The 10,388-nt window shown below is 59.1% G+C and overlaps 1 protein-coding gene across 3 annotated transcripts in view; it reads right to left on the bottom strand.

The window, feature by feature from the left end:
• Window positions 1–5: 5 nt before the first annotated feature.
• The window catches only part of RFX1 (regulatory factor X1), a 30,970-nt gene continuing 20,587 nt past the window's right edge, over window positions 6–10,388 (bottom strand). For all 3 annotated transcript variants that reach the window (XM_049098363.1, XM_049098362.1, XM_025457762.3), the window contains 13 exons: window positions 8,025–8,403; window positions 6,164–6,345; window positions 5,017–5,136; window positions 4,813–4,928; window positions 4,493–4,611; window positions 4,277–4,386; window positions 3,848–3,999; window positions 3,660–3,757; window positions 2,498–2,647; window positions 2,182–2,390; window positions 1,676–1,829; window positions 1,551–1,596; window positions 6–1,437 (listed from right to left, as the gene is read on the bottom strand). In XM_049098363.1, the coding sequence (XP_048954320.1) occupies window positions 1,268–1,437; window positions 1,551–1,596; window positions 1,676–1,829; window positions 2,182–2,390; window positions 2,498–2,647; window positions 3,660–3,757; window positions 3,848–3,999; window positions 4,277–4,386; window positions 4,493–4,611; window positions 4,813–4,928; window positions 5,017–5,136; window positions 6,164–6,345; window positions 8,025–8,403 (2,005 nt within the window). In that variant the 3' untranslated portion in view covers window positions 6–1,267. The remainder of the gene's footprint in view (window positions 1,438–1,550; window positions 1,597–1,675; window positions 1,830–2,181; window positions 2,391–2,497; window positions 2,648–3,659; window positions 3,758–3,847; window positions 4,000–4,276; window positions 4,387–4,492; window positions 4,612–4,812; window positions 4,929–5,016; window positions 5,137–6,163; window positions 6,346–8,024; window positions 8,404–10,388) is intronic.

Raw genomic sequence — 10,388 nt, 5'->3', positions numbered from 1 at the left:
GCAGCCACGTATCACAGCGGAATTTATTGTGTTTTAAGAAAGACTACAAAAAGGTAGAAAACAGCTCGGCACACTAGACTACCACACGCGTGGACACTTTCACGGCCAGGAGGGGGGGGCCCCGAGGGAGTGGGGAGGGGAAGTAGGGGGGGCCACCCCAAAAGCTGTAGCACGCGGAGCACACAAAATAGTGATTTTTATACAATAGGTCAGATTTTTTTTTTCTTTTTTCTTTTTTTTTTTTTGCTGTTTGCCATAAACATCTATCTCACAGGTTGAAGACACTGAGAAAACCGGAACAGATAAGGCCATGATGGTTGGAAAAAAACCAACAAGTTACCAACTCCGCTCAGGCGGCTCACAAATCGCACAATAGTCATGTGGGGGGCGGGTCGCACTGCACGGAGGAGGAGCACAGTCTCCCGGGAGAGAAGGAGCACAGAGGTTCCATTACAAACCAGAGGCGGGTGACCTGGGGCACTGGGGTCTTGGATCTGAGGGAGCTGAGCCCCCAGCCTGGGCCAGGACAGGCGGGCACTTATGGGCCCCACTGCCGGCAGCAGGCCCCTAGGGGCTCCCAGGTTCAGCCCAGCCTGCTGCTCTTTGGAAGCTGGAGGCAGTGCCCCCTGCTGCCCTCCCCCCAACCAGGCTGGGCAGTGCCCCCCTCGAGGGCTGCGGGGCAAGGGAGGGCCCAGCTCTGGAGAAGATGCGACACCCACGGCTTTAATTGCACTTATACCAAGGAGTAGGGAGCGGTGGGGTTGCTGGGGGAGGGGTCCCGGGGCTGCTGCTGACAGTGGGGGTCCCCAGGTGACGCCCACCTGTGCCCACCTGGGGCTCAGGGTTGGGCCCGGGACAGACTGTGCAAAGCCAGCGAGCTGAATAAGTTAACGGTTCCACAGGGGAGGGGGGCCTGCCTGCCTGCCCCCCGGGATGGCGGGAGGGAGGGTGGGGCTGGAGGAGGGAGATGCTGAGGCCTTGGGGGGGCCAAGGAGCCTAGCTGGCTGTCCCACGGGGCACCTGGGCACGGCGGCGGGTTCCTTAAGGCACGTCTTTGTGTCAGTTTGCAGCTGCGGCTCCGCCCGGCCCTGTGATTGTGCCGGCCCCACTGGGGGCGGGGACCCCCTAGCCTTCCCTGTCTTGGAGGCCCCCTCCCGGCCCTGGCCGAGGCTGGAACGGTGACGGCAAAGCCACAGAAGCTGTGAGGGACCCTGGAGTGGACGGGCGGCGGGGGTGGGGCGGGGCGGGGCGGGGGAGGCCGCGGGGCTTAGCTGGAGGGCAGCGCCTGCACGAAGAGGCCACGCGCGTCTGTCCGTGCCAACTTGGCCGGCGGCTCCAGGGCGTCAGGGCCCAGCGCGGGCGACTCGCCGCCGGCCGCCAGCGAGATGTCCTGCGGCAGCTCATCCTCGCTCTCCTCCTCCTCTTCCTCCTCCTCGTCTGAGGCACACAGAGCGGGGGCCCGGCTCAGCGGGGGGCGCCGCCTCCACCCCCCTCCCCCCACAGACATACACAGTCAGCCGCCCGGAGGCCTCGAGACACGCCCCGCCTACCTTTGTCCGGGTCTAGGGGGTTCAGCGAGGTGGTCAGGTTGGCGAACTGCAAGGAGGCAAGACAGGGAGTGAGGATCCCGCCGAGGGGCGCCCCGCCCGCGCCCTCCGAGCCCCGCCGCGCGCACCTCGCCCATGACCGCGATGGGGGTCTCGCCCTTGGCCTGGGCCACGCGGTGCTCGATCAGGTAGTACATGTACTCGTCGTAGAGCAGCCGGATGAGGTGGAAAGAACCAAAGCTGGCAGCGCTGCGCAGGGTCAGGTCCCGGATCACCATGGAGCTGTGGGCGGCGGCGGAGAGGAGGCCATGAGGCCCGGGGCGCCCCCCGCCCGCCCTCCGGGCCTCGAGGCCCCGGCGCGCCAGCAAACCCAGCTACCCCGGCCCGCACTGGCTTCCCAAGCGCGGCCATCGTGAGAGCTTAGGGGCTTCGCCCTGCCCACGGCCGAAAGGGCCTCCGCCTTGGTGAAAGCAATCCTGCGCCCCAAGGAAGCCGAGGAGGGGGGTCTTCTCGGGCCCCACTTTCCGCGAGGAGGCGTGGCCTCCGTGATCCCGCGTTGGCCCGCCCCAGAGAGGAGGAGCCGCCCGAGGCCCCGCCCTCTCCCGCGCGGGCCGCCCGCAGAGCCAGAGCGCACCTGTAGAAGGACCACTTGAGGAGGAAGAGCTTGGCGGCCTTGGGGAAGCCGGCGCTGCCCTGGTAGGGCTTGAGCACCTGGCTCACGACGCCGTCCAGCCAGGCCGCCCACTGCTCCAGCGAGTTCTGCTGCTGCAGGGTCACCTTGAAGTCCTGCTCCAGCCGCTGCACCACGCGGTCCTCGCAGCGGCACACCCACGAGGCCTGCTCCTGGAGTACAGCGGGCAAGTGCTCAGCCGCCGCCCCGGGCCGCCCCGCCCTCACCTGCGCCGTCCCGCGCTCACCTGCCCTGTCCACCTGCCCTGTCCGGCGCTCACCTGCACGTTGGCGAAGTCCACGCGGTTGAGGTCGCTCAGCATCTGGTTGATCTGCGCGGTGTTCTGCAGCACGGCCCGAGCCGCCTGCGCCAAGTGGTTGAGCGACGTGTAGCGTCGCAGCGTCTGCGCGAAGGCGCCGGCCGCTGCCACCTGCGGGGCGGGGGTGGGGGTGTGCGCGTGTGCTTGCGGCTGGCGCTGGTGCGGAACCCACCCCCCACCCCCCACCCCCTCAGCCCTGCTCCACCCGCTGCAGCTGCAACTTCTAGGAGCCTTTCTTTCTCCTAAAAGAGAAGGTTGTACCTCATTCTTTGGTTGACAGATCAAGGGGTCGGGATTTTCAAACTTCGGGTGGACACCCAAAGTATGGGACCACAAAAAATTCGCGTAATGTGTCTGACCTGCATTATTATTAAGGATTAGGACACAACAGAAACCCTCAGAGGGCACCGCCTAGAAAGGGCAGTGCTTGCACTGTTATTCCCTTGAACATCAGGTTGGGCGGGGGGTGTGGTCCCTCTCAGTCGTTGCTGTGCTCACAGCATTGAGAACCACGCTGCCACACAGTAGGTGCTCAATAAATAGATGCTGAATAAATGAATGAATGCATTTATTTATTCATTGGATCGAGCTTCTACTCCTTCCACCTCTCCACTGCACCCAGGGGTGAGGCCTCAGATGCCCAGTTCTGTGTAACTGTCTCATTTTAAGGACGACACCCCCCTTATCTTCCTTTTATTATTTTGCTCAAGAGCAAGCACATCACATCTAACTCCTCACATCAGAGTAGTTAGTGAATGTGCAGCATTGATGAAGAGTGCCGTTATTCTGTTCCCTCATAGATGCTGTTTTCTTTTTTTCCTATTGAAGCTGTCTGAAGAGAACTACTTCAAGTTGCATTTGGTTTTTATTTTTTCAAGATACTGTGTTGTGTACAAAAGACCACAAAGGGGTTGTGTTTCAGAAGTGGGTACCTGAGGAAGCTGGTTTGTCAAAACAATACCCAAAGCTCACTCTGAGGAACAGGCAGGACAAATGCTATGGCCTGTATGGGGGACCATGGCCTTCAGCCCCCAGTTCCACAGGCAGGAGCTGGGCTGTGCACCCAGGCTGGCCAATCGGGCCCTCCCTGTAAGCCGGTGCCCAGCCCCCCATCTCCCCTCACCTTCACACGCAGCATCTCCTCAGGGATGTTCACCATGGCATGGGTGAGCCAGCTCTCCAGGCTCTTGGCAAAGTTCCGGATCGCTTGGGTCAAGGCACCTGCGAGGGGGGCAGCAAGGAGGGGCTGAGCAGGACGGTGGCGGGGTGGTAGGGTGGTGGTCAATGGTGGGGTGGCTGCTGTGTACTCACTGGGGATGGGCCGCAGTACGTCAGGGATGAGGATCTCCACCAGGCCCTGGTACAGCACGTTGTCACAGTGCTTGGTCCACTGCAGCACTGGCTCAAACTTGGAGAGGAGCACCAGGCTGGCCTTGGGCAGCCGCTTCTCAGCCTCATCATGCCTGTGGGCACCCGCCCCACCCCCCAGGTCAGATGGGGGAGGTCTTACACACAGGCCCCTGCCCACTGCAGGGAGGAAATGGCTTAGGGGGGCTGCATGTCCCCCACGCAGATACGCAAGCATGCTTGGGAGCGGGAGTCAGGAGGCTGTGGGGACCCCACCAACTGCAGGTTGCAGGCAGATGCACCCGCGGCCAAGGTCTGGCTGCCCTGGCCCTGGGTGTTGACTCTGCGGTGCCCCCCTCCTGCTCTCCTCCCCACTCCCACCGAGGGACTCACACGGCCAGCGGAGGCGCCTCGTTGGGCTGGCTGAGGTTGTACCTCCAGAAGGTTTTCCACAGCGTCTCCACCAGTGTGAACTGCAGGTTCACCATGACATCGACAATGGCCTGTTGGGGAGGCTGGGTGCTCAGGGATGTGCGGCGGGGTTGGTAGGGGGCAGAGCGGGCAGCATGCCCTCCCCTCGCCCCTGCCTGCTGGCCCAGCTGCCCCTACCTCACAGTGTTCCCGGTACAGGACCTGGAAGGCCTTGATGTCCCCAGGCCCGACACCCTCAGGGAGCACTTTGCCCTGGAGGTCAAGCTCTGAGAAGTCAGGGAGACTCCGCGAGGCATCTGGAGGCAGGAGAGGACACCATGAGGGCTTTTACCCTCCACCTGCCTGCCCCCCTCAAGCCCCTCCCTGGGGTCTTATCAAGGTGTCCTCAACTTTCCTCATAAGCGGGGGTCTCCTGTGGGCAGTGGGTCATGGGGAGGCTCAGGGAAGGCAGATGAACCCCGGCCCGGCCCCCGCCCCATGGGCCAGGGTGCTCTCACCCAGGAACTGCTGGTACTGCTGGACCTGGGCGCTGATGTCGGACAGCCCGGTAGCCTGCTGCGGCCCCACGGCCACACCGTTGGTCATGCCCTCCATCTTCTGGATAGGCTTGAGTCTGGGGAAGGAGAGGGTGGGGCGCTGAGACAGGCCAGCACGCCCTCCCCCACCCACCGGCACAGGCAAGAGCCGGCCCCCCCTCCTACCTCTGCTTCTGCGAGAAGGGCTGGCCCCGCATGGCCATGTGCTGCTGGTCCTCCATCAGTCGCAGCAGGGGCGAGCTGGCCTTGATGCGCAGGCCATAGTAGTGGTACTTGGAGTTACCCCTGGGAGGGAGGCAGAGGCTGAGAGCTCGGCTGGGGGGCGTCCAGTCGTCCACCAGGACCTTCATACCACACCTGCCTCCCCTGCTCGGGGGCCACACAGCTTGGGGGCAAGACCCATGTTCCACAGAGCCAGGGGTGCTATGCTGGGGAAAGTACAGGGGCTGTGGGTGCCAAGAGAGGTCCCCTTGTACCAACTGAGTTCCAAGAAGACAGGGCCAGCCGTCTGGGGCACTCCTCAGCCTCCGATCCCGGCATGGAGCAGGAGCTCAACAGTACTTGTTGACTACTGTTATGACAATCTGCCAGGCACTGTTCTGAGCACTTAGCATATATAAATCCACGTGTCCCTTAGCTCTATCCTATGAAGGGTGCTTCTGGCATCCTCCAGGGACAGATGAGGAAACTGCGGCACAGAGAGATGTGGTACTTCGCCCATGGGTTATGCGTAAGTGAATGAGGTGACACCTAAGCCGGGACCTGGACTCGAGCGATGAGCAGGGCTCACCCCAGGGAGGTGTGAGGGTTGCGAAGGATTAGAATGGAAGGGTGGGCTCAGGGGAGGGCCCCTTGTTCCTTCCTACATAAATTCAGACTTGAAGGCCCTGATTAAGCACCAACTGTGGGCAGCTACCACACCCTCAAGGTAAGTGCATTTCAGCCCTGGAGGCCAGATCAGAAAGAAAAGAATAACCACAAAAGGCATGTGGGATAGTGCTCCATAGTAAGGAGGGAGAGCAAGCAGGGAAGGGGGGGTGGGGAGTGTCAGGGAAGAGGGAGGTGGGAAGGCTTCAGTTTCAGTTAAGGAGGCCATGAGGGCATTTGAGTAAAGAGATGGAGAAAAGCACATGAAGGTGGAGTCACAGCTCATGCAAAGGTCCTGTGGTGGGAGCGTGGGGATGTCAGAGGAAAGGGCCAGTGGAGCTAGAGCAGAATGAGTAAGGGCATGAAAGGGATAGCTGCGGCCCTGGAGAACTTGGGGTGGGGGTGAGGGTGGGCCTTGCAGCTGTCGAGGGTGGCGGTGGCCCACCTGGTGCCAAGACGTCGGGTGCGCAGGCCCATGAAGACAGAGCGGATGAGCTTGCCAAAGGAAGCGGCGTTAACGGGCTCCAGCTTCTGCTCCTGGCAGTGCAGCAGGTAGTGGCAGTAGAGGGTGCTCCGCGGCAGGCTCACACCCTCCGCCGTCTCATAGTTGTCTAGGAGCCACTGAACCTGGGGCCGGACCAGGGACAGAAGAACACTAAGAATCACCTTCGTTTCTCGAGTACTCGTTGGTCAATGCTCTCTGTACCTATTTCCAATTGTGATCCTGAGAACCACACTGTAGGGCCCATCATATCATAATCACCGATGGGAACTACATCCCATGAATTCTCTAAAACTGCACTGTAGTTGCTGCCAACCACATGGGGCTATTTAAATTAATTAATACTGAGTGGAAAAATCCAATGTCAAAAGGTCATGTGGAGTATGATTCATAGAACATTCTCTAAATGACAGCATTCTAGAAATGGGGAACAGATTCGTGGTTGCGGGGGTGGGGGGGGCAGGAGGTGGTGGTTAGGGATGCCAGGAGGGAGGAGGGTGGGAGTTACTATAATGGGGGAGCAGGAGGGCGATCCTTGTGACATGGAACAGTTCTGCATCTTGACTGTAGTGGTGGTTTCCCAAATGTACACTCTGATGAGATGTAAGTAGACACCCACACTGGACCAAACCCAGTTTCCTGGTTGGATACTATACTGCAGCTATGAAAAATGTAACCAGTAGGGTAAGGGCGGGGGGTGGGCATAGGGATCTCCCTGTACTATTTTTGCAGCTTCCTTTGAAACTACAATTACATTAAAATAGTTTAAAGAAAAACAAACTCAATTCAGTTCCTTGGTGACCCCAGCCACATTTTAGGTACTCACTAGCGACATGTGGCCAGACGCCTCTCTATTGAACAGCACGGAGGAATATTTCCATCAATGGAAAATGCTTTATAGGACAGCATTGTTCTAGCACAGAATGTTTGCAAACTTCAGGTAAGGACCCGTTATGGGGTCATAAAATCAGGTAGGTCACAACCACATTAAAAAAAAAAAAAGGGATCCCTGGGTGGCGCAGCGGTTTGGCGCCTGCCTTTGGCCCAGGGCGCGATCCTGGAGACCCGGGATTGAATCCCACGTCGGGCTCCCGGTGCATGGAGCCTGCTTCTCCCTCGGCCTGTGTCTCTGCCTCTCTCTCTCTCTGGGACTATCATAAATAAATAAAAATTAAAAAAAAAAAAAAAAAAAAGACTAGAAGCCATGCTGCACGGGAGTATAAGGGAGGGTCTGCTTGCTTTCCGAGAAGCTTCTGTTTTGGTTATGTGGTCCATGATGGGTTGCTATGCAAAGGGCGGTCTTAATATCACTCCAGACCCCAAGTTCCAAGAGGACAAGGACTACGAGGACTCCTCCCAGGACTATGAGGCCCTGACCCATCCACAGTCACAGAGCTAGTGGGGGGCTCTGCCCAAGTGACTCCATACAGCCTACCTCTGCGCAGAGTTTGTCTTGATGCCTTCAGATGGACAAAGAACCTTGCTCAGGGCCACTCCCCCCACGCTGGTGCCTGCCTCTCCCTCCCCTTGCTCTATACCCGCCATCATCAGTTATAATCACAGGAGACAACACTCTGTGAGGCACTGCTCTAGCAGCTTCATGCGTATTAGGTGAGGCCCAGAGAGGCTTGGGACCTGTCTGAGGCTACCAGTGAGGATTTGATCTCAGAATATCTTCATCTGAAGACTCTGGTACAATGGTTATGGTGGCTGATGGTGGCCACCAACCACCCAGCCCCATCACCTCCATCCAGTCCCCCTCCTCCCACCGCCTGCCTCTTCTGGGGCCCACGCTGGCACTTACGGTGGCTGGCGAGGCACGGGTGGTGTGGGAGTAGGACTGGCTGGCACTGCCCAGCATGTAGCCGCCCTGGATCACATAGGTGCCTGCTCCGCTGCTGCCGCCTCCGCTGCCGCCACCACTGCCACCACCCCCGCCGCCGCCTCCCCCACCGCCGCCACTGCTGCCACTGCTGCTGTTGCTGGCCCCACCTCCGCTGCTGGTGGAGCTGGTGACGACCTGGCTGCCGGACACATACATGGGCACAGAGCCGCTGCTGGCCACCGCCTGGGAGGTGGCGGGTGTGCTGACCTGGGCGGCTGTGCCCGCAGCTTCGTAGTAGCTGGTGCCCGCTGTCTGGGTGTACAGCGGCGTCTCCGGGTAGGGGTAGGTACTGGAGCGGCTGAGAGAGAAGCAGAGGAAGGAGTCAGAGTGCCAGAGCCTGACGGATGGGGCTCCTGGGGGGCGGGCCCCTCCCGGGAAGGGAGTGAGGAGCAGCAGCCCCAGCGCAGCCAACACCTAGTTACCTACACGGGACCAGGCACTGCCCTGAGTGCTTGGTGGGACACAGTTTCTCATTTCATTATCAAAGCGGCCCCTGGCATGGGAGTCCACATCTCAGGTGGGAAGAAGCCAACTTGGAATAGGCCACACACTCAGTCAATCCAAAACGAAACAAAACAAACAAACAAAAAACAATTATTGAGTACCTACTGTATGCTGGACACTGTTCTAGGCACCTTAGACCCAGCAGTGGGTAAGCAGAAAAGGCCCTGCCTGGGGGAGTTAATGTGGTGGGGAAGCCAGAGGAGAAGCAAGCATGAAGGTAAATCAAGGCAGAAGGTGGGCCTTGCCCAGGTGGTAAAAAATGCAGGAAGGTGCTGGAGAAAGGGGAAGAGCCACCCTGGGGAGTCATTCAGCGATGACTTTTGGAGTGCAGAGTACGTCCCTTTGAGGCAGCGACATAGCCTGCCCTGGAGCCTTCTCCCTAAGCCATCCCCGGACCGGAGTCAGACGATGCAGGCTCACGGCTGCAGGGTGAAGCAAGAGAGTGAAAACTGGGGTCCATCTTTAGAGGAAAGCTAAGTGAAAGGTGTCAGAATTCTACAGAGGGATGAGAGAGAAAGAGGAAGGTCCTGCCCAGAGAAGCAGCTCCAGAACATTCTGTCAGGTGAATGGAAGAGGTGGGGAAAGGAAAGGATGGGGTTTCCAGAAGAGTGGGGTGACCAGGCCCCATTTCATATCTCCATCTGCATCCGTGGGGGTGGAGGCCCGCGGAGGGGAGCAGGCCTCTCACAAGACAGCGCTGGGCACAATTTGGGTTTCTTGCCTTAGAAGGCACTGCTGGAGTCTCCCAAGGAAAGCAGGGGAAGGAGACTTGAAGGCCTCTGGGGCTCTGGGGGCAGCAAGGAGAGGTATGAGGGTGGGGGGTGGGGGAAGGTACGGTCACCAGAGCTGAGCACCCTGCCTGCTGGACACCAAGATGCAGCTCTTGACCAGAGCACCCTGGTCCAGATGGACTGAGCTGGCACAGAGCAACCCTGACAGCATGGGACCCAAGCAGCCCCATCAAGTGCCCTCCACCCCACCCCCAGGCAGGGACCGCAGCCAGCCCAGCCCAGCCCAGCCCAGCCCAGAGCCCCACATGCTGACTGACTGAATGAATGAATGTGTGTGTCTCTAGTCACGGCCTAGATGGGGCCAGGGACAGAGGTGCAGGGGCTTTGGCCAGGGTGGGGATCCAGGCTGGCAAAGGGTTGGGAACCCAGTAAAAACCCACTGCAAGAGAGAAACAGAAGACACAATGCCGCTAACAACTTCACACAGCAGAAGAATCTGACGGCAATGATGGGCTACGTGCGATCACACATACTATAATCACGGAGAGTAGAATTCAAACGAAGCAAAGGACAGATGCTACCAAGGGAGGGAGAAGGAGCCAGCGTGGCACCACAAGGTCTGGGCTTGTGCCTCGGCTCCGCTTCTCACATCCCTAGAGGCCCTAGGGGGCCATACTCTTTTCCAGAGTGTCCCCTATGCTCCCTACCCACTCTGGTCTGCATGGCTGACTGGCAGCACTGGAAATAAATCAAGGGAACTATGAGGTAGCTGGATGCCACGGACCATGACTCAGGTGCCCGGGTCACACCCTTGGGATCTACTACAGCATCATAACTCGGAGACTGAGTTGCTCCATGAGCTAATCCACAGCATCATGCCCACGTGGGACAGGGGAGAGAAAAACAAAACAAAACAAAACAAATGCAAAGAAAACCAATGGAAACTTCCAATAATTAAAACAATAATCACTATAATCCTGCAATTATTACTATGGGTGATGGGAGAAGGCGGTATGTGGGGTATCCGGGACGAGAGGGAGCCAGAGCC

Source organism: Canis lupus, chromosome 20 (assembly GCF_003254725.2).
Source record: "Canis lupus dingo isolate Sandy chromosome 20, ASM325472v2, whole genome shotgun sequence".
Classification (NCBI taxonomy): Eukaryota; Metazoa; Chordata; class Mammalia; order Carnivora; family Canidae; genus Canis; species Canis lupus.
Note: the sequence above shows the minus strand (reverse complement) of the source record. Positions and strands in the feature narration are given on the sequence as shown.